This window comes from Lycium ferocissimum, chromosome 12, assembly GCF_029784015.1.
Source record: "Lycium ferocissimum isolate CSIRO_LF1 chromosome 12, AGI_CSIRO_Lferr_CH_V1, whole genome shotgun sequence".
Lineage (NCBI taxonomy): Eukaryota > Viridiplantae > Streptophyta > Magnoliopsida > Solanales > Solanaceae > Lycium > Lycium ferocissimum.
In genome coordinates, this window is record NC_081353.1 from 37,274,095 (window position 1) to 37,299,062 (window position 24,968).

At 31.7% G+C, this 24,968-nt stretch overlaps 1 protein-coding gene and 1 long non-coding RNA gene across 3 annotated transcripts in view; one reads left to right on the forward strand and one right to left on the reverse strand.

Annotated features, from left to right (window-relative positions):
• The window catches only part of LOC132040706 (inactive protein RESTRICTED TEV MOVEMENT 1-like), a 66,015-nt gene extending 63,631 nt beyond the window's left edge, over positions 1-2,384 (forward strand). Inside the window, exons 1-2 of one of the 2 annotated variants that reach the window (XM_059431365.1) lie at positions 1,468-1,843; positions 1,926-2,384. In XM_059431365.1, the coding sequence (XP_059287348.1) occupies positions 1,631-1,843; positions 1,926-2,255 (543 nt within the window). In that variant the 5' untranslated portion in view covers positions 1,468-1,630 and the 3' untranslated portion in view covers positions 2,256-2,384. Of the gene's footprint in view, positions 1-1,467; positions 1,844-1,925 lie in introns of those variants that run through there. The other variant, XM_059431366.1, reaches the window with a different exon arrangement.
• LOC132040707 (uncharacterized) overlaps positions 1-5,172 on the reverse strand; it is a 14,824-nt gene extending 9,652 nt beyond the window's left edge. The window contains exons 1-2 of the long non-coding RNA XR_009410754.1: positions 5,038-5,172; positions 4,659-4,940 (exon numbers count right to left, since the gene is read on the reverse strand). This is a non-coding gene — a long non-coding RNA (uncharacterized LOC132040707). The remainder of the gene's footprint in view (positions 1-4,658; positions 4,941-5,037) is intronic.
• Between the last annotated feature and the right edge of the window lie 19,796 nt (positions 5,173-24,968).

The following is a 24,968-nucleotide window of genomic DNA, read 5'->3' on the forward strand; positions in this document are numbered from 1 at the left end:
AGAGTTAAGTGTGGAGTGGTGATGTTCGGCCAAAAATGTATATATTTACCCATTGTTTGCCTCACATTTTAATGCTTTTAATCGTCATTTGAGTATTATTATATTAACTTGTGCTTAATATTTACTTGTGCTTAATATTATATTTTTATTTTATAGGAATAAAGCGATGTCACGTTAAAAAGATTTGAAGCAAAAAATTGAATAAAAAGCAGAAGAGATAAGGAAAAGAGAACACAGACGTGTTGAAGCTGAATTTGAAAATTAAAAGGAGAAAAAGAATGGAGACAAGTGGCAGACATCATGATGCCTAATCATTGGCTATTTGTGGTGAAATGATTGGCAATTAACCAAGGAAAAAGAAGCAACAATTTCTTCACCGCAACAGTGAATGCGGGAAGTTACGCACTAAACAAATTTTGGACCAAAAAAAAACTCTCTCAAATCTTTTTGGACTCAGTTATTTTATCTAGGCCTTTTTCCTACGCTTATAAATATTCCATAAGCCATAAATTTTACATAATTTTGGATAACTTGAAAATCGGAGTTCATAACTTTGGACCTAGAGAGAGCTTGAAGCCGTCGTTGAGGTCGAAGTTACAGGATTTTATCTTTTCCTCTTTATAATACTTATTTTTTACATTTTTATTCAGATAATTTGTTATTTTTCTTCCATGTCTATGTGGAGCTAAACTCTTTAGTTCTAGGGTTTGGGCCTAAACATGAAAGTTGACGTTTGATTATCGTTTATATCTATTGATTTTCCTTATTTATTTATTCTTGATCTTAATTGTTTGATTATTTAACGAAATAGTTAGACACTATTTGTGGCGTGTGAATTGAACTACGGAGAGGAAATTTGCATGTGTAATAAGAATAAATAAAGCTTGTTCGATTAATCGTTTCACTAATGAGGATAGGAATATACCCTTTTGCCTCACTTAGTTGAATACAGAGATATAAATGCGTTCTTGTTACCTCTGGCGAAGATAGGAACATAGGCGTTATAGTAACGTCTACTGGGGCTGGCTGACTGGGAAGATACTCGGCAAAGTTAACATCAACCCCGTCAACTAGTAACCCATGGGTAGAACAATTTGAAGACTCGGAAATGGATTGGTAGTGGTCATAGCCCTAGATCTATCTCTCTTCTCCCAGGTAAAAATCCGCTCTTTCTTGGTTGAAGTTCATTATTTGTTTTCTTTTATTTTTAGTTAGTTTATAAATATAAATTTGGATTTATATCTTGTTTAGATAATTAGCATTAGTTTAATTTAGTTGATGGTTAAGCATAAGTTGACGGTTAATCATAAGTCCCTCTAGGTACAATATCTGAACTTTAAATCCTATATTACTTGTACGACTACGTATACTTGCGTGTGCGATTAAAAGCAACAAGTTTTTAGCGTCGTTGTCGGGGACTTAGAAATTAACTGTTAAACGAAAAGTCAGATTCCTATTTTTGAGATTAAAAGACCAAATACCAATAGTTGAAGTTGAAAGGGCTCTAAAGAAACTCAACAGTTACTTAGAGTTGAAGCACCTTAGTTACTCCTCACTCTAGTCTCTATATATACACATAACTTCATCCTTAAATTAACAACTACATTTCATATAGCAAGAAATTAATATAATGAGTGTTAATATGAATATGATCAAGGTTGGCCCGGCAGGAGAACAATGGGGAACTGCTTGGGAAGAAAAGGGAAAAGGCGAAATAGCCAAGATTTTTGTTTCCTACAGTGAATATGACATTTCTTCACTTCAATTCCTGTTCGGTGAGAATGGCCACTTTGTTTTGTCTGACAGACATGGTTCTGCTAGACCAAGCATATACTTCACCACAGTAAGTACCCCCACCCCCAACTAACAATTGCTACAATACAAATAATTAATGTTAATAATTTTTTTATTTGTCCATAATGAAGGTTGCCTTGGATTTCCCATCAGAATTTCTTACTTCTATAAGAGGTTTCTGCCTTCACAATAATCTAGGTGATTTAAGATCAATAACATTTGTCACCAACAAGCGTACCTATGGACCATATGGCCAAATGGCCACTTCATCAAGCTTGAAGGAATTCTTCTTTCAACTAGGAGTTGACCGTTGCTTTGGTGGATTTCACGGTACGGAAACTGATAATTGCATTACCAGTATTGGTGTCTATGTGAAGGCCATCACATCCTCCATGATCACACCCACAAACTCTCAAGTAAGAGTTACCCGTCGAGTAGCGGTTAAAAGCGAAGAAGATTAAATCAAAATATTTTCTATCTTGAAAAGTTCCAATGTTGGACTAGTTACTAGTATTTCTTTATGCTTGTATCCAAAAATCCTTGAATGAAGATTGAAAGCGGAGAAGACTAATTTAAAATATGTTCTTCTATCTTTAATTTTTTTCAAAGTGGATCCGCTGATATTTAACTTTATGTTTATTTGATGATAATGTTATTCTTCTCTATGATGCAACGTAACGTAATATCGTTGGTGTCACTAGATACCGTTTGGTTTTAAATTAAACTAAATAGTATACAATATGCAAAAACAAAATTTTTCTCTTTAGTATCTTTCATTCAATATTTTTATTTAGAATACATATTTAGAGTGTTAATTGGAAAAATAAATGAGACAATATTTATGACACTAAGTCAAAGTTGAGTGATTTTGTTGTTACAAAAATTATTAGTGACTTAATGTGATAAGCAAGCAAAGTTACGTTGAATTACTTTTTCGTTATAAAAAATAGTTTGGTGTCTTTTTTGATATAATAAACCGTAAATGTAGTGATTATCCATGAAATTACCTCCTTTTGTAGAAGTTCTCAGCTCTTCTTTTTCTACATGCTTTAATTTTTAGTTTTAAAATTCTAGAAAATCAACTTGTAGCTCCTGCAAACAAATCAAGATTAACAACTAAAAAAGTAACGTTTTTTTGTTTTGTTATGTATCATGATTCATGCACCATTTTATTCAACTAGCAAACTTGATTCTCATTTAACTCCCCCCGCTAAACAATGAAATCTTAACTCACATGTACTACTTAATTGTAGACTTCCACAACATTTAGATACGTAGCTTGATTAATAATAATAATAATAATATATCAAGTGAATTCAACAATTCCCAACACTTTCTAAATCTAATTTTACCGGAAGTAGTTTGTTTTTAATCTAAGTAAATTAGCTTCGTCAGCCTAGTAGAAGAGACCCCTTTTTTGACAAACCACATACTAAACAAGCATAGAGATTGAACCAGTTTCTGTATCAAGAATCTTACAATATATATGTGATACAGTATACTTCAGTTCATTTCTTTAAAGATTCATCATATGGCAGCTAAGTTACAAAATTTAGCAATTTTCAATTTCATATTAAAGGGCAGCCCGGTGCACGAAGTATCTCACGTTCAGTGATTGGTAACACGACTTGAACCATGAACGTATAGGTCACACAGAGAATACTTTACTGTTGCTTCAAGATTCCCCTTCATTTTTTAAACTTCATATTAAATTTCTAAATAGAAGAGGCATCTAGAATGAGAAGTCAAATTTTCAACTTATAATCAGGTTATTAGTCTATGTCTAATTAAAGTGACATTAGCAGATAATTGTTTATAATGATCAAAACACAAATCCACTTATGAAGAAGAAAGTGTCTTTTTTTTCTACACTCAAAGTTTGTCTTTTTTTTTTTTTTTCTACACACAAAGTTTCTTTAACTTATGTATGAAGAATAAAAAAGACAGCACAAAACACTAAAAAGGAAAAAGGTAAAGGGAGAGCATAGATTTATTAAGTAGTGCTTTATAGTCAGCAACTTCCAATGGCATCTCTAATTCACATTCTAAATGATAGCTTAAGTTGGAACTTAAATGGATAATGGATAACTTTTTGTATATTCAAGCTTTGATAAGATCACTAGTGAAACATTTCGATAAAACCAAAAAAAGAAAAGAAGAAACACTGTTAAGTGACCAGTGCAATATGTTCATTATATTCAGAGCTAATAGTCCTACTGATTTAAAAACTAGAAAACATACACAAACACACTCTTCTAACTAGGAGTGTTCAAGACAAACCCAAATACCAAATTGAATGTTAAAATCAAACCAACAGACCTAAAAAATCGAGGGAGAAATGGGCAAATAGCCATTTTTAGGCGCAAATTAATATTTAACTATTGTTTTAAAACTACTTAATGTTTCGCTGCTTTTAAGGTGGAAATAATATTTGAACAAAAATACTCCTAGTTGAAACATGAAAAAACTCAAGAAAATTTTATTGAAATTAACATTTAGAAGTTAAAACTCCATGATTTTTTCCAGGAGTTTGAACTGCACATTTGACCTTTATGAATGAGTTGTTCCGTGTTTCAACTTTTAGAAGATCGTTTTTTTTTTTTTTTTTTTTTCATAACAAAGGCTTTTGAAACTCCAGGAAAGTGTCATGAAATTTGAAGGAGTAGCATGAGTAAAATAATCCATTAGTACATATTTTCATTCCTTGTATCCGGAGGTAGCATGACTGCATGAGTGAAATAATTCTTTTACATCACCTCACTCATGAAAAAATTACTAGAGTTTGAATCTTTATAAGTTTAAAAAGCTAAGAAGCAAACACCATAGAGAAATGTCATTTGTCAAAGCTAAAGAAGGAGACATACCAGCCGCTTCATCAAGTCCACTTGGCTCGTGACCCCACTCGTGTGTAGCGATCCACCCTTCCCTGAGGCTCTGGCGGCGTTCCCATTTGCACTTCGTTTCAAAAACACCGGATCAGTCGCCCAGTAGTGCAGTAGGTCCTTCCACTATTCATCTTGGATCCAGTCAGGCTGCAGGCAACTAGCACGTACTCTAAGTAACGCATCCTTAAGTATTTTCGCTGCTTTTTTCTCAAAATTTTGCGCTACTAAATCATGATGTTCCGGCTTCCAAGAACACTTTGTCTGCAAGGAAATTAATATGATTTTAAATGCATATTAAAGGAACATCCCATAAACAATCAAGATATAGTTATAGTATTTTACTATAAATAATAAATACCCTAAATTCTAGAAACATCTGCTTCTTCAGTTTCACTGGCACCTTGCCCCAAGACGGAACGACGCCTCTATAAAGTCCTTTGATTATCTTTGAAATCATTTTAGTTGCTTTGCCTGGAAAGAAGCTGCATCAAAACAATTAGATAACTAGATGCTATAAAATTAGATGTTTTATAATAAAATAAATAACTTATGCAAATTAAATAAACTTATGTGTATCCAATAAGGCTCGATTATGAGATGACCATGCATATCAAAATTCAAAAGGCGTGGAGGGTCTCCTTTTGGGACGTTCTTCGTCAGAATCGGAGCTACTTTCTTCACGCTTCGACGTCCCAACATGTGGAGTGGATGATGTCGATGGCTATGACATAGTCGGGCTAGGAGTAGCTGTCGGAGTACCGCTCATAGTCGCTCGATGTGGTACATAATAAAACTCAGGGAGGCCATGTGGGATCATCAAAGGTGTGATAGGGGATTGAGATCGTCATACATGTGGCTCTGTCTGGGCCTGAGGCCAAAAAAATGGGGGCACTGCGACATGGCCAGTCGGTTGACTCAATGCCAACCCTTCAGTACCCTCGTACCTCCTTTTGGGGTTCGATCAACCCGGATGCATAGGAAAAGAACAATTATTTTGAGAGGCCAACCAGAATAATATAACTCTAAGATCTCTTCGATTACACCAAAATAATCAACACCATCAGCACCTTTAACCCACACACCACTATTATTAGTTTTCATATGGTTAGCACATTCTCGGGTATTAAATTTGAAACCACTAACCACATACTTGTCCATACAATGGACACTAGTGAGTCCCCAAGATAAGTCCCTCAAAAATTGTTCATGAAAACCACACGGATTATTGTAAACCTATTAAAAGTTAAGAATTAGAAAGTTAGAAATATTACAATTCAAAACTTAGTAATGTTGATAGCATTGGGTTAGAAAATTATATATAAAACTTACGTAATTGTTAAACCAAGGTGCAAATTGGTCGGACACTGTTTCTTGGCCATGTATCTACGAAAAGAGACTGTCCAAATGGAATTTAGGTTAGCCCCTATTCTCAATTTAAATGATTAATTTCTGCAATTTTAGGTAAACTTACTCATAATAAGGTTGAACTTTTGGGCACTTTAATAAAATATGTGTCGAAGCTGATTTATACTCCATTTGATTCAATGGTCTCTCACGTTCTTTTGACCCATCACTTGGTCAATTGAAGATCGATATCGGCTTCAACAAAGAGTTAGTCACACCTCCATCAGAATGTCGATTAGGCCTGTTTCTCAAATAAGGCACATCGTTCCGAAAGTAGTAAGAACAGAAATGGGATGTTTCCTAGGCAAGATAAACTTCGCACATTAAGCCTTCCACTTTCGATTTTTGCTTGATAGCCCTTTTTAACTTACCAATAGACCTGCATTTATATCGTGGTAAGTCTTAAAAAAGTTTTAAAATAGATTATATAGGAACAAATAAAAAAAAATTGACTCGGCCTTCGTATACAAGGTGAATTGCAAGATGTTCCATCACATCAAAGAACCCCGGTGGAAACATCTTCTCCAACTTGTTTGTGATAGCAGGAATATTCTGATGCATCCGACAAAGGTTTGTCTTCCTCGACGTCTTTGGAACACAAGTCTTTGAAGAACAAACTAATTTCTGACATAGGTTTCCAGCTTCGTTCAGGCAAGCCACTAAATGCAATAGGGAGTAAAGTTTCCACGAAAACGTGACAGTCATGACTTTTCATCCCATGTATCCTGCCTTGCTCCATATCAAGGCAGGATTCATGTACCATTTTATTCATGCACCATTTTATTCAACTGGCAAACTTGATTCTCATTTAACTCCTCCCGCTAAACAATGAAATCTTAACTCACATATACTACCTAATTGTAGACTTCCACAACATTTAGATACGTAGCTTGATTAAAAAACTTAAATCAAAACTGCCAAAAAACAGAACCACAACTATCAAAAATCCGAACCAAAACAGTCCAAAACTGAAGTTAAAACAGTCCAAAAAAATGAACCAAAACTGTCAAAAATCAGAAAAACAGTTGAAAAAATGAACCAAAACAATCCTAAAAATGAACCAAAACAGTCCCAAAAATCTGAACCAAAACAGTCCAAAAAATGAACCAAAACAATCCTAAAAAAGAACCAAAACAATCCCAAAAAAATGAACCAAAACAGTCCCAAAAATCTGAACCAAAACATTCCAAAAAATGAACTAAAACATTCCAAAAAATGAACTAAAACAGTCCCAAAAATGAACCAGAACAGTCCAAAAAATGAATCGAAACAATCCCAAAAAATTTTAGGTCGAAAATGCCCCTTTTTTTTAATTAGTGTGAATGTCCAAATAGACTTAGCTTATGTCACACCCCATGGAAGATTTTCCCATAGAAGTAGGTAGATCCACTTTAAAGGAGAAAATGATGAAAAATGTCCATTATTGAGTTTGACAAGAAATTGAAGGGCAGTATGACTATTTTCCGTAACAAATTAGAAGATCAAGTTGACCATCCTAATATTCATGGACTACGTACAATTATGAAATAATGATATTTTTTTCAGTTTCTGTTGGATGGTCTTAATCTTGATAATTGAGAGGCTAACTGATTTGCAGCTTAATTTAATTCTCCTTGTACCAATCCCACAAAACAAAAGTCTCCAAAGCATCCTTACAAAATTAAAATTAAATTTTTCTCATTTGAATTATTAGAACCACACATGATTCCATCAATATTGTGCTACCAAAGAACCTCAAACAAGAGAGAGAGAAAGATTTATATTGCTGTTACTCTTGTTCTTCTTTTTTAACCGGCCAAATCATGAAGAAGTTGTTCCCCCATCAAGTTTCTATATGGCAAGTTCTGATTTTCACTGTCCAAAAGTGATGAATATTGAACCTGATCATCTCTAGGATAAAAAAGTGAACTTTGATGAGATGCTTGTGAAAATGTACTTAACCCCATTGATCCACTTCCACCATGTTGTTGTAAACCCAATGTTAAAGAAACACCCCCTCCAAGATTAATTTTAGGCCTAAAGATAAAATTAGTGCTTTGCACAGACTTGTGAACGAGATCAAGTGTATGTTGTGTAAAACAAGAATTCATTATACGTGTAAAACAAGAAACTTGTCTCTTCTCTATTTCTCTGTCGTGTTTCTTAGATACTACAAAATTGAATAAAAAGAGTAACAGCAAATTCTCGGGTATTAAATTTGTGCAAGTGATGCCAAATGCAACAACAACAACATCATTCAATTTCATTTACCCCTACCTTTGCTACAAATGCAACAACAACAACATTCAATTTCAATATTTCATTCCATTTCAATTCAAAACCCTAAAAAAATAACATGATATAAACCCTAGGACAACTATCGAGATTTAAAAAAAAAATTATCAAATCTACTAAATATAGACGGTGATCCAGCTAATAACATGGTATTGAAATACATGCTTGAGAACTAGTTCAATTTGGGGCTTGTGTTCATAAGATTGAAAAAGAAAAAAAATACCTGAGCTTGTCCAAAACGGCGGTGGCGTCTGGTTGGGACGACTACTAGTCGGAAACGGCGGTGGCATGCGATGTTAAGCGTCTAAGGAGGTGGGGTAGTGGGGAAGTGGGGTGGCGGGTACGTAGAGGGGAGAGGGAGGGAGGAATCAAGGAGAGAGAAAGAGAAGGAGAAAAATAAAAAGAAAGTGACCCAATGGGGTATAAATCTCTTTGAATTTTCGACCACATGTGGTCGAAAATAATTAAGTCAGATTTGACCAAATTTGACTTAATTATTTCGACCACTTATAGTCGAAATTAGCTTCTTTTTAAAAAAAAAAAAATTAATTGTTTTATATTTATATAATGTAATTATGTATAAAAAAAAATTTCCCATTTATTATTTGTACAAAAATTAATTTCGACCACACGAGGTCAAAATTCATTTTTCCTATTAAAAAATGACCCAGTGTGGTCGAAATCCTATAAAAAGTTTAATAAAAATTAAATTCTGCAAATTTCGACCACCTGTGATCGATTTTTTTCTGACCAAAATTGTGGTCTAAATTTTTAGGTCGAAAATGCCCTTTTTTAGTAGTGTCTCAACCTAGTGTCATTACCCTATTAAGATTACCTGGTCCAACAGGAAGAAAAGAACATGTGAAAAGTGTGTGTGTATATATATATAAAGCTAGGCACAGACAAAGTGATGTGGCACCTCTCTATAGCCTAGAAATTCATTTATCTTTTTTCTCCTTTTTTTGGCTTTTTCCCTCATTATTTGGTCCTTTATTCATTTCTTATATTATTTATTGTGCTGATAAAGAAAGACAATGAAGAGTTGGAAGAGTTAGAGGACAATGAAGAGTCACATTAGTTGGAACTAGGAAGAAGACAATGATGAGTCACGGTAGGATAATTAGTTGCAATAAACACTCCAAAAGTCATTAAATCTATATTACTATTAGTCAATGAATTTGCGCTTTTAGTGAATTTAGGGATAATTCCTTTTACAAATTTAATCGAAATTGTAGGATAAAAATATTTTCATATTATAAACAAAGTATTTTAATATATTGATCAAATCACAAATTTAAAAGCCTTTTTTTAATTGTTTTTTCCATTACTTTTCTTCTTCTTCTTCTTCTTCTTCTTCTTCTTTGTATGCTTGTCTAGCATTTCTAGAAAATCTGTTATTTCCCTCACCCTTTTTTCTTTTTTTCCTTTTTTCATATTTCTCTGTTATTTTCTTCTTTGTTTTGTTTCCTCTGCCTTTCCAAAAAGCAGAAACTTTACTCCTTCTTGTGCCTACGAAAGTACAAATCCACTCTAATTTTGTTCTCAGAATTTGCTCCAATTTTCTCAAAGTTTGTTTTTGGCTATTTCAGTATTCTATCGCTCATAGTATAAATTGAATATATAACAAAGAACTCTTAAAAACACACAGGAAAAAAAGAAGAAGAGAGAATTAAGTATGGAGATGCAAAGAGTCCAAAAAAAAGGAGGAGAAAGTCATAAAATTCATTCTGGTACATGCCTGTACAAGATATGTTTCTCTGAAATTTTTCTTGATTCTCAATTATTGTACAAGTCCCTGAATAGAAGAAAAAAAAAAGTAGCAGGGAACACGAGTTTCTAAGAAGAAAACCTTTTCAAAAAGACTATCACATCTCTAATTTGTTTGTTTTTTTAAAAAAAAAAAATTCCTTTTTCGCTACTTATTTTTCCGGGTCCTTTTAATATAACACTCTTGGCCGCCCCAAGAGGACTTACTATTTTTCTCTTTATACGCAATATCTTGAAAGGTAAAGAATAAAGATCTACCTTGGCAACAAAGACGTCATTGAATGATATATTCATTGCATGAAATGCCACACTCAATTGTCAGCGCGAGACCGTGTGAACCAAGCTATTCAATATAAATATTTGGGGCCAAAATGAAAGTGTAATATATTCTATTAGCACTTCGCAGAAAGACTCCCAGAATAATAAACACAATACTGGCCTTAAAATTGGAACAATTGGTTGCTTCAAAGGGGTCCTAAGGGTTATGTTGTGTATTAGGTTTAAGTAAGGGTTGTGGAAGTGTTATTGGTCAATCACTAACCAATATGACTTGTGGACTTCTCAAAATAAAATGAAGGGAAAAGAAGAAGAAGAAGAAAAAGACAAAATTTGTATCAGTATTCTCTAACTGTGTTTAATGGAAGTGATAAAGGGTAATCCAGTACACTAAGCTCCCGCTATGCGCGGACAGAGTTAGGAAAAGGACCAAATACAAGCGTCTATTGTACGCAGCCTTTAACCTCCATTTTTACAAAGATAAAATGTCAAGTTGACAAAGATAATAGATGAACTTTGGAATAAATAAAAACTCAAGGAAAAAGTGAGTTTGGAGCCATAGCATAGATCCAATTTACACTTTTCTTCCCACTGTTTCTGCATATTTCTTTGCCTGAAGATATAAGACAAAACAAATAGTGACAAACAAAAAAAAAAAAAAAAAAAAGTGACTTGAGCAATACAGATACCATGCTTCGTTCATTGAATCAAATGCATAGACAGATGTTGATTGGGGAAGAGGAGAGAATAGGGGTAATGTGACAACAGGAGAACCAAAGAAAATATTTTAATATAAATAATTGTATTCATTCCCAAGTACATGACTTTCGGGATTATAACATAACCCGTTACTTTAGTGGTTTTTTTGATGGTGATGTTTCGGGTTCCAGGTTTTAAAATAGCAAATAGTTATGGAATGAGAGAAAATGGGATGAAAATCCTAAAAAAATCTGATAAAAAGATAAATACCAACCCGACATTACATGTATATATACAAATTTTAAAAATAATTATTTTATCTTTTTGATCGTATTAAAAAAAATTATTTTATAAATTGTGAAATTTAAATTATTTGCTCCACGATAGTTGATTAGAAGGCCAGCTGAGAAAGAAAATCATTTCCTCCTCTTAAATTTTCGCAAGAACTAAATGATAGTATTCTCTAGTAAATTTTTAGAAACTAAATGACAGCATGTTTTAATTACCTTAACTCTCACCATTAACCCAAAATCTCAATAAATCACTCAATACTTGTTTTATAATCTCTTCATATGCACGAAAACTTACATAAGAATTTAACTTTTATCTAAATTGATGCTACTGCAACTAATTGAAGCATGTCAGAGTATAATTAATCAACAAAATAGCGAACATGTAACTCTATCACAAATCTATATATAATATAAAGTACTAGGAATGACAATAATGTTGGATATCTTTTTTCTCATTTTTTTGACTTTTTCTCTCATTTTTCTTAACTATTTCATCTTAAAAAAATCATCTCAATAACTCACACTCTTTAATTTTCATAACTCCCAAGCTTCATAACCACCAAACTAATTATTGCTCAAGTCTATGGGCACTTTTTTTGTCATCTAACCGAGTCTAGAATGTCTTTTGACCTTCTTTGTTGATTGTTTAGTTCAGATTCTTATGTTCTTTTTTTTATTTGTTCTTTAAAGAATTAAGAGATTCAGATACTAATTCAAAAAAAAAATGCAATTTAGCTATTAAATTCCTGCCCATTTGCTTTCTCAAAGAAAACCAAAATTGAGCTGTTTGCTTTGATGTTCAGTCACACAATCAATCAATCATCAATATATAATATAATGTTAGGGATAGTCATCACTCCATTCCTATATTTTTTTTTCTCCATTTTTTTCCTTTTCTTTCATTTTTTTTTGCTATTTTAAAAAGCTAAAGACTTACTCCTTTTAACTCTCTTAGTTATGTTAAATGTGCTACATTTAACTCTCTCTAATTTTTTTGACCTCTTTCTCTTATATTCTCTCAAAATATTTGCAGAAAAATAAATTTACTCTATCAATAAGTCTATAATTGTCCACATTAATTGCTCAATTAAAAGGAAAAGACATTTAAGAATATTAAAACTTATTAATTATCTGAAAGGAAATATGGTGATAATAAACATGATTAAATATTATTCCACTAACGTTAGTAGTACAAGAGTCATCTTTAGCAACTAATTTGGGCACCTTTTCGTATTCCAAAATAAATTAACTTACTGATTAATTTAGTATTATTAATATGTGAGATTCAATCTTATTTGTTCCTCCGCAAGCACAAACCAGCTTTTAACTCTTTCTCGACGCGGATAAGGTGATGTGGTTTTGGTTTTTTTTCTTTTTTTGTAAATAGCATATGATTAATGTCTATTATTATATCTTGTGTTAAATCTGTAGTTACACCAAATATTACTCCTATTACGTTACTGCAATTCCAAGAGCCACTTTCTTAATCTCTTAATTACACTCTTTTCATCTTCATTTCTTATGATTTTAATGTATATTGAATGTGGTATTCATTTGGAATGTGAGGTTTTTTATCTTTGTATTTATACACCAAACAAGACAACATGAGTTGGGCATTCATACCATTTTTGCAAATTTTCTGTTGTACTTTTGATAGTACTATTTGAATTTTTTGCTTTCTCATTCTGACCCTTTTAGCTTCTTCTTGACATGTTTCGTTTCTTGATTAAAAGTTTTTATCTTGCTGAATTTCTACCACCTTACTGTTTGACTTCTCATGTCACGTTAAATAATATTGTAAATTTCCTTATCTAGTGAGTTTGAAGAAAAGTCGATTGCTCTTGACATAGCAGCACGTTAGAAATGGCTATTCTTGGTACATAGGTAAATTGTAAATTCTTTATTTTCCAGTTTTTTTTTCAAACATTATTCTTTTGTCAGACAGGGAGTTCGAGTTATGCAAAATGATGCGAGTTATTTAATTTGACAGTTTGCTCTTTTTAATTCATTGGGTGTAGATATGTCGGCATCAATTTTAGTATGTTCTTTGCATACACTTGTCCTTATAATATGTGAATAGAATTTGATATTTGATTCTTCCTCTAACACTAACAATTTTGGAATTATAAGTCCCTTGTATTTGCAATGTCTTTAAAATATTTTTTACATTTTCCAACTGATCATGTATTTTTCTTACACTTTACGCTACAAAAAAATGAATAATTTGCGGAGATTGAAAGTTGCGCGGAAAGTTTAAAAACCTCCACAAATTAATTTTCAAATTACCCATTTTTTGTAGATATATATATATATATATATATATATATATATATATATATATATATATATATATATATAAACGTGAATCAACTTTTTTTTTTTTTTTTTTTTTTTTTTACGCAAACGAGATGGATAAAATTTAGTTCACCTTATTTTACATGTTTAGACTTTGAAAAGAAATATCAATATGTAGCAATTAATTTTGATACATATTATAAGTAGTTATATACAAAAGGAAGCAACACTAAGATAGGTATCAAAAGGGTTTATTGCCACAAATCTAATATTTCTATGGTGATCACTTACTAATATTAAATTTATGAACTATACTGTATCTACCTTTTTATCTGAAAAATATTGTAGGGGAGCCATCTTAAAATTATTGGATTTGATATGCTTTTAGAGAATAAAGGTGTGTTAAACAATCAAACCGAATATATTGATTCATACGAGAATTGAGTTGCTGGAATTAAAAAGACAGAAAAGAATACGATTGAGATATAACAAAAAAAAAAAAAAAAAGTAATAGAAACTATGAATTTGATCCAACAAGCTACACTGATTTCTGATTATTCATATAAGAAAAAAGATCTTAGATGAAGAAGGAAAAGACAGGCTGATTTACATCCCCAAATTATTTCAATAGGTTATTTCATATTGAACCCAAAATCAAGGGGTCAATAAAATTGCACTATATATAGGGTCAATTTTTTGATTCATGTATAAATATTAATGTTGCATCCCCTTAACATAATGGAGAACTCTTCATATGCACGTAAAACTTTGACATAAGAACACTTTTTAATCCTAACCCTTTTTTATCTAAATTGATGCTACTGCAAAAAATTGTCAAATAATTTTAATGAAAAATATATTTGAAGAACCACTAAAGATGAAAGAATCAAAAGCGAGATAATTGATTATTAATTAACAATAAAAATTATGACATTAATATTTAGTTACATCTTGATTGTTTTTGTGACCGTGCGAAGCACGGCCGTGTACACTAGTGAATATTATGATGAAGAAATTAGAAAAAAGATAGTAAAAAAGATCAACCAAACCTTTTTGGTTTGTTTCATTATAAAAGACTTTTAGATTTCCAGCCATTTCTCCGTCAATAGCACAATTTTGAGCATCATACACTATCACCCGTGAAAGGTAAAAGCTGATTTTCTTGTATGCCAATTGTATATTTGAAGTTTCATGTATCCATCCATGCAACTTTCTAACTAAATTCTTCATTTTCATCTTCGCCATCGTTCCTCTTGCGAGCAATACAAAGCCTCATCCTTTGCTTTACCTACTTGTACATTCTTTAGTAAATCAAGCTACATCTTATCAAATAAATGTTAACGGTTTTAAAAATTTGCTTCTATAAAATAATAGCAACAAAGTATAAGACATATGTGCCAGCGTAATATCCATACTAAGTATGCTAGAGAGAAAACATTTGATTGCACCAAATATCCGAGTTTTTGGATGAAAGTAGCACTTGTAACCGTGTGTTAAGTTGTGGGAATGATTATGTGTGATAATGAATGAGGAAAATGGGGAAGTTATGCAGACGTGTGTGAGGGCTTTTGCGGTTGGTTTAGGTTAGTTTTTTTTTTTTTTTTTTTTTGTTGGTTTTGGGGGGGGGGGGGGGGGTTCTCTTTATCCTTTAATTACGATAAAGTGGAAAAGTTATCTCCAAAACTGTAATTGAATTCAAATTTTAAATCTTTCAATTATTTTTTTCTTATCTTGGTGTTTGATTAAAATAATAACTCTTTTAAAAAAGATATTTTTGAATTTGAATTTTTTTTTTTTTTTATAATTACGATAAAGTTGGAAAATTGTAACCATCTCCAAAACAGTAAGTATTAGATTCAAATTACAAACCTTTATCCTTCATTTAATTTCTTATATCATTCCAATATAAAGTTAAGCCTTTATCTTTCAATTTGTTTCTTTTATCATTCCAATATAAAGTTTTGTTTTTCAACTCAAGTTCAAATGCAGATAAAAGGTTGTTGCGATTCAAAATTAAAGTTTTAACCTCTATCGTACAATATGTTCTAAATTTGAAGGTTTGAGTTGATTTGGTTTAAGATTCAAGTATAATCTCTATGTTCATTAAATAAAATGATTCGATGGAACTATAATCTATCCACAAAGTAGTTTTATTTGGATATATTTTAAAAATATGTGCCAAAGAACTTTTAGTACAGGTACCTCGAGTGTTTTTCTCTTATTTCTGATGTATTATTTTGTTTTTGATCTAATGTAATTGCTTTCATGGTACCTACAACGAAACAAACACAAAAAATTCAAATTATGGTGACTTAGAAGAGGTGAAGAAGAGTGCATCTTTACTCTCTGTTTTTTTAAAATCTCCTTTCGTGCTTATGTCCTCACATATCCTGTAAGAGTGGAATCTATATTTCATCCAAATATTAATTGAGAAACATCTTTTTTATTATCATACTCAACTTGCGAGATCGTCCATAATTGGTTTCTCGCCTAATCATGTAAAAAATGAAGATAAAAATTGATCTTCCATTAAATTTACTTATACTAATTTTTTCATTAATATAACACAACATGAAAAATATATGTACAGATATCTGAAATACGCATGTAATTTAAAGTTTCCTTGTCATATTCTCACTGAAAAGAAAAAGACCACTATACGACCAAAATAAGTGAAACAAACAATTATAAGACTCCAGAATATGCTGAGATCGTAGAGTAAAACAACTTAACATAAAATATACATATTTAGAAAATCAACTTATAAAATTGTTAAAAACAATGACGTTGGTTAAAGCTATTATTAATGAGAAAGAAGGATGTAATTTACTTAGAAAATCTTAAGTCACTTCATATTTTTGTCTTCCTCATTCATCAAATTATGAGTATAATCCTGCCTTATGTAAGTCATGCAATTTTTATTTTTTAATTAATCTCAGTTCACAATCACTACAAAATGAAGAAAAAAAAAACAAATAAAACAAAGAGAAATGGTAACAAATGATGAAGTAGTTGGAAGGAAGAGTACCTGTGTCTCTAACATCACAACTTTGCAAGGAATGAAAAATCATCCGTATCAAAAATAGTTTGAGAAAGGAAGTTATTGCTTTGCTGAGATAATAGCATTAGTAGCAGTTACTGGAGGACATTTGTATCAGTTACCTTAATTATAGGAGACACTCCATCTTTAGTTTGAATTGCTTATTCTATTTTGAACCGTGAATTTTACTTGATTTTTTTAATCTTTTTCTCTTTTCTCTTTTTCTTCCTTTTGGTCTTTTTATTTTTCTTTTTTAAAAAAGGAATTTTGTGGTGATGACACTTGTCATCTTCACATTCTTTTGCTTCTCCTATTATATATATATATATATATATATATATATATATATATATATATATATATATATATATATATATATACATCCACTTTTGTGTTGTTTCAAATTTTTCCCTTCCACCCTGATTGTCTATTAATTTATTAGATGTATTTACCCCATCATTTGGTATCTCTTTTTTTGTTTTTGTTTTTTGTTTTTAAACGGTTTCTTCCTTTATTTGCGGCATATAGCATCAAGATTCATTAATAAGAATTTATACTATGTCCATCCTAATATTTGTTATTTGATGGCAGATGCGCCACAGTCCATCCTCGTAGTGATGGAGGAATTTGCTAATTGACAAGGTTGCCTTTAATCCTCATCCCACCAACAAGCAAATACATCAAAAGTTCTATATGTGGTTTACCAACTTCACACCTTATGATCAGGTTCGTAATATAAGGAAAGCCAATTTCTCCATTATTTTGATTGACATGCTTTGTTTACTTTAATTTGCTATTCAAGTGATTTAATTTGGTAGCTTTTCTGAACCAATATACTGCTCGGCGAAACGGTCAACCATCTCAGAAGATGGTAATTATCACGCTGCTTATTTTAATTGTTTTATTTTTCACTTTTCTGTATAAATTTATTTGGGGCAATGCTGCCTTTTTATTTATTAAGTGCATTCTTAATGTTATAATAGAAAAATGGTTGATATCTTAATTTGTATTTAAGCAGAACTCAAAACAAATTATTATCCCTCATGACGTCCCATATACAAAGATATAGGACATTGCCAACCACATTCAAGCAGTGGCAGATTTAGAGAGTAATATAGGTGTTCACGGAATATATATATACATTTAAAATTTTATCAAATATCTACCGTATTTGAATGTGAACTTATTTCTTATTGTATATTAAATTGAGATAATTGTACGAATTCATAAACAAATTTTAAATCTTAAATCCGTCTTTGTGTTCAAGGTCTTATGTGTGACTGCTTTCGGTCCTTTGATGATGATCAATGATGTTGCTCAGAAAATCTATGTTGGAGGGTGCGTGAATTTGTTTTGTTCCACCTTTTACAAGCATTCTTGCTTATTCGCCTTAATTAAAATTATCCTATTAAAGTTTTTTTCTTTTTTCTTTCCTGCGTTGGATCATAATTTTTGGAGCAATGCCCTGGTCTATTTTAAGTTCTATGGAAAAAAATACAATGAGTACTAGGATAGGAAAATTTATGAGACAATTTTAGAAGGAAAAAAATAGCAATTAAGAACAACCAAGTAAAGATCCAAAAGACATTTTATATATTAGATATTTAATAATCAATTTGTGTGCGCTTCAAGGGTTTCAAACTTTTACCTTCTATTTTTCGTATAATTGTTTATTTAATTAATTTGAAATTTTAACCTCTCACGTTAATGCTTATTTGGTTTCCTCTATTAATTTCATACGTTAAGTATATGATGTTTTTAGTCATATTATTGATGTAGTCAACTGTACACGTTGAGTTGGTGATGTAAAGACTTTTGGATGTAGTTGGAGAAAATATATTACTATTATGTATGCATATATGCAAAAAGTTGATTTCTTTTAATTGCGACTAAATTTACAATTTATATAATTTAATTAATTCACTAATTTCCGTAATGACCACGCGAAGCGGGAATTATTTTACTAGTTTACAATGAACACAAGAGAAGATAAATTATTTCCTTTCACATTAGCCAAGGATAAATTATTTCCTTTCACATTAGCCAAGTTGAAAGAAATTTCAGAAGCTTATTTATAACTACATCCCACTTGCAGCGCCTCTTAGTCTTTTATTTTAGACTGCCTTACGAAGATCTCTTCTGTGTCTAGGGCAGATTCGATTAGTCTGGTAATGAAGAGAATTTTTCATATTGAAAGGTATTGTCACGACAACTCAATTTGTCCAATAAACTACTCGGGGCTCCCCATGGTTAGTAAAAGGGAGGGGATAGCTCTTCTTCATTCAAGGGTTCATTCATTATGAACTAAAAAGTAATTGGCTGATTAATGAGGTCTTAAAAACGTCATAGAATTCATGATCGGCCAATCCACTTTTGCTTTCAGCAAGTAGCGACATGAGTCTATGCTTTCTATCGGGTACCAATTACTTGGATGTCAATATTCCAAGTTTGAAGTTAAAATAATGAATCAATTTGAGAAATAAACACTTATTTAAAATAATCTTCAACTACAACATCTAGTGGGAGCATGCAAGTTCCTTTGACTTTTCTCGACTTCGTTAGATGATATTGTAATAACAATTTTTCAGCCTCCACTGATATTGTAATAATAAGTTTATTGAACTTACATTCTCAGAGTATCCATTGAAAATATGGGGACTGCAAAAAGAAATTAATCGAAGATTTTAATACTGCATATTTTATCAGACTTCCACAATGCATAGGGAGATAGGGACTGCAGATGGGCTACCAAGCAAATGAAAGCAACTAATTTTGGATTGCAATGGTGTATTGACAATGTCTTTAATAATGTTATTCTTGAGATGGACTCAAAGATTGTGGTGTATATGACATATACAAGGTAATATCAATCCCTCCTGGAAATTGCAAGATTGAATTACTAGAATTCAGGATAAATTTGGTAAGCTAAATGCAGCCCGTACTCATTGCTATAGGGAAACCAATATGGTAGGCAAATGGTTTAGCAAAATAAAATGAGGGATGTTGATCATAATTCTCAGGTATCTTGTATGTTGTGATCAAATTGTATTTTGATTTGGAGTAAGGGTTATGTCTCCCTTCTTTGTAATTTCTTTGATTTGCGATATATGTGGTAGGAGTCTAAGCCTAACTCTCACCACCACAGACGTGAAAACCTGGGTGGATGGCTTTAGTTATAAAAAAAAAGTTAGTGCTATGGTTTGGATTCTTGATAAGCTATGTTGCTCGGAGTCTCTAAAAGTCTTGCCACACCCGTATCGAAAACTCCAAAAATATACTACTTTGGGAATATCCAACACACACTCGTCGACATTTTTGAAGAGTCCAAGCAATACAGTTGATAAGAATGGAAGTCGAAGTAAACACAACAGAAGTGAGGGCTAATTATTCTTAGTGCTGTTAATGTACGTACAATAAACTTGATTGCTGTTTCCCCATTTCATATAGTTATATGGATTGATATGAATGAGTTTTAAGTAAACTTCAACCAAAAAATGACTTCAGAAATCAGCAAAGATATGGTTTTTATGGCACACGAAAACATAGAGTACGTAGAACCCCCGAAGATGAGATGTCTAAATGAAAAAAGAGATTTCCGATCATTCGCTTAGCCTATAAGTGGGAATAGCCATCAAAGGCTTTTCCCTCTGTAGTACTAATCCAAACTGCTCATCATGTCTAAATCCCTATGTAATAATACTAACGGATGAAACTGGTTCTGGCTTTCTATGCGAGATAGGTAAATCACTCTGTCATCCTGGATGAGATATTCTATTAAGACATGAAACTAAAGGCATATCATCGGTTAATAATACATATGATTACTGAACTTTACCTAGTATAACAACAAAATTACAAAATCATATTTTTCTTAATTTTATCTACTATTCCCTCCGTCCCAATTTACGTAATATAGTTTGACTGGGCACAGAGTTTAAGAAAAAAAGGAAGACTTTGAATCTTATGGTCTAAAACAAGTCAAAGATATTTGTATGGTTATAGATCATCTCGTTAAGCGTAAAAGGTCAAGTTCAAAGTTAAATTGTTCCCAAATAAGGAAATGTATCATTTTTTTTTTTGGGACGGACTAAAGAGGAAAATGTATCACATAAATTGGGACAGATGGAGTAGTAAAGTCACCTTGATGGGTAGGTTTTGTCATTATAGTGGCTAAAGTTTAGTAAGGTTACTGTTATATAGTAGGTAAGGTTCAGTACTTTAATCTATCAAAAAAATTGTTTTTTGGCTTTACTGAAAGTTATTTTAAAATGACAAAATACTGTTTTATGACTTTACTGTTATAGTGGGTAAAGTTAACTCGGGATATCATCAATTCACTTGTATTTTTCCGTGATTCTTTTCTATCTGTAATATAATTAATCAATTCTTTAGTTCTGCAGAGCAGTACACGACGTGGAGCTGTACGCCACCATAATATAATTAATCAATTCTTTAATTCTGCAGAGCAGTACACGACGTGGAGCCGTACGCCACCAGTTTATCTTGAGATATGATTAAAACGATTGGAAAGTGATGCTTTATGACATTTCATAGTTTTAATGATCGACATATACACCAAGGACCAGGTCCTTGATCAGGTCCTCTGGGCACTGTACGAACGTGACAACTGTAAAGCTGTGGCACTATTCCTACTGACAGAGCCACAGCGGAACGGTAGCTGCATGTCTGCTAAAAAACAAGGATCATTGTAACATCTCTATCTATATCACATGTCACTCACATGATCTTCACATGCTCTTAACTTTATGCTTATTTGATGATAATACGTTGTTCTTCTTTATGATGTTAACGGAATATATATATTGTAGCATTGTTGGCGCCTTACAATGTGAAATTACCTCCTTTTGTAGAAGTTCTCCGCTCTTCTTTTTCTTTCTTTCTTTCTTTTTTTTTTTTTTTCCAAGCTCTGCTCTTCTTTTTCTACGTACTTTAATTTTAGCTTTGGAATTCTAGAAAATCAACTAAGTAACATTAAATGGTAAGAGAATTCTAAACCTAAGGTTATATATATTATTGTTAAATCCTAAACCTAACTTTTTCCATTGTAGCCTACGTACGGCAGTTTTGGTAAAATTGCCCTAAACCTAAACAAAGAGAAGACATAACCTAAGTTAACATTAATTCGTGAAAAAGAAATCTAAACCTAAATTGACAAGGGTTTTGGTTCCCCCACCCCAAAAACCTAGTGCTTAGCTTGTATCCTTCCTCCTCTATATATATATATATATATATATATATATATATATATATATATACACGTCTACAATGATTTCATCTTCAAATCTTTAACTATAGTATACTACAATTCACAAACAATAATCAGTAATATTATGGATATGATCAAGGTTGGGCCTGCGGGAGTACTAAAGGAAGGGACTGTTTGGGATGAAAATGGGAGATGCGAAATAGCCAAGATTTTTCTCTCTCACAATACCCTTTTTATTCGTTCACTTCAATTCCTGTTCGTTGAGAATGGTAACTTTGTTTTGTCAGACAAGCATGGTGCTGATCACAACTATAACTTCATTACAGTAAGTCCCCCTTCTCTCATAATCTTAACGAGTTTTGCACTCACAATTTCGTTATAACAACGGATACAAATTACGTCTATCTTCGAGCCCTGACAACAAAAAAAATCCTAGTAGATTTGTGTGCATTCGCGCGCGCGTGTGTGTATTTAGAAGCACTGTATATACACTACTAGATATTAGAGCAGTACTGATATATTTTCTTGATCGTCCATATTATATTGAAGGTTGTGTGGGACTATCCATCAGAATTTCTTACTGGAATAAGAGGTAAACTATTATGCCAATGGTGTGAGATCCATAACTTTTGTCACCAACAAAGGTTCCTATGGGCCATATGGCGGCAACAGGCCCAAAACATTAGACAATTACAATGACTTCGACTGTCAATTAGGAGATGATCGTTGTTTTATTGGATTTTTCGGCACTAAAGCAGATAATGTTATTGAGAGTATTGGGCTTTACTTGAAGCCCATCACATCCTCCCTGATCACATCCGCTGCAGATTCTCCAGTCATGATAAGTCCCAAAAGGAACAAGATCAACAAATTCAACATACTTAGTCAGTCCTTGTGATTGATATTTGATTAGATCATTTGGTGCTTTGGTTAATGTTATTACATGACAATTATGAAAGGATCGAGTTCATATTCAAAAATCAAATATATTTTATAAGTTTACTTTATAAGTTAGGAGATTGTATACAGTTACTGGAATTGCCTTGTACAATCTTTTACCAACAATCTATTCTAGGTAAAAAAATGTTCAGTGCAACTTTAATAATTACAATCTTCTAAATTAACTTGAATACAAGAAATATATTTATTACTACTAATAAACTTTCATAATGGTTCATATTATATTTAATAGCTTAAGGAATGAGGTATACAACTTTAAAATTACAATCTTTATAGTGAATACAATATATAACCTACTTTATAATGGCATATTATATTTGTCCGGAAATTTCATAAATTTTATAAAAGTGATGGTGTGCACGTATGCATGTACATTGGCATTCGATATTTAGATCTCATTTAGCGTTTATAAATAAAAGTACGCAAACAATTAACTTTTTGTACTTTTTATTTTATAAACGAAAACAATATACTTGTAAATTTTAAAATCTCAATTGATTTTCATATCTCATAAATTAAAAATTGAAAAGACTAATAAATTACTACTAAATCCATAACTAGTTGTACCACACGAGATAAAGAATTAAAACGTATGGAACATATGCATTTTAAATTAATTGAGAATTTAAATATTTCAAGTTTGACATAAGAACTCTACAATTGTAGGGTGTTTCGTAAATTCTAGTCTCTTAGTGATAATTCAACTATCGAAAAATTTTGTCCGAACTTTCAAAGAAAAGGAAATTCAACAGCTTTCCCTTGAAGGTCAAGTGCTTAACATTTGACCCTTCTATCTCCAAGCTGCAGTAGGTTGAGGCTCTTCATCGACACTTTTGTTGCCACATAATATATTTCTTACAAAATATTATTACACGATATTTGAGTATGGCTGTTATAGAGAGGTAATTTTACAAAGAATGTACCGCTATAATGGATGTCATTGCTGTTATAGACAGAATGTTGTTATAGAGAAGTAAAATATAACATAAAAAATCAGGCTGTTATAGTGAAATGTTGTTATAACGAATGACAATTATAGAGAGGTTTGACTATATATCATATGTATGAAGGGATTTTTTTTAAAAAAAAAATAAAGTTAGGGAGACTAACAAAGAGCGCGTTTGATGGTTATGATCCTATGCAATAAATTTCAGTGCCTGCATCTTTATATTTTGGTGGCCGGATTTCAAATTTTAAACTTTGATACAAATCAAACTAGAAATTAAAAAGCAACGAATTAGATTACTATTAAAGCAAACACCTAGTCGGTTTGGTCATTTCTTTCTTAAAATCAAAATCAAATCAAATTTTATTGCTATTTTTAAAACAAAAATATCAAACCAAAAATGTGTCAAGTTTCTTTCTTCAATTTGAGTGGTTTACAATTTGGTTCGACTTTACAAATTTTGGTAAATAAATACCCCACTCAGCACGCAAAGCGGATCTCAACCCAAATTTTTTTCCAAGTAAAAAAAAAAAAATCCTTAAATTCCTAATGCAAGTGAAAAAAGGTACAAGAATATTTCTAGAACTTCTAGTCTAGCATAAATAAAAGAGGAAGATACATTTTCAAGAAGAAATCAAACTTCTTAGATTCTTTCAACCCTAAATAAAAGAGAAGTTGCATTTTTAGTCTGATACTTCGAAATATGTACTGCTTTTTAATTTATAGAATGTTAGAGTCAAAGTGAAGTCCTTTAGTTTTTTAATTTAATGAGGTCATGTTTCCTTATTTTTAGCCCCATCGAATCTTTTGAAAATCTTTTCTTAAGTAAAGTAGTACTTATTCGTTCAGAAAAGTAAAGAGTTGCGGTGTTTGTTCGAGCTTTACGGGAAAAAAATGTTTTTGAATATCGTAGCAAAAGCTATTTTATTGAGAAAAGTAGTTTTTTTCAAAAAAGCACTTTTAGAATCTTGGTCAAACACATATTGATTAGTCACCCCCAAATTGTTATTTTTCAAAAGTATTTTTTCTGAAAATCTCTCATGATAAAAAGAACTTTTGAAATTACATAAATTTTAAAAGTTTGACCAAAACATATTATAAATTAAAG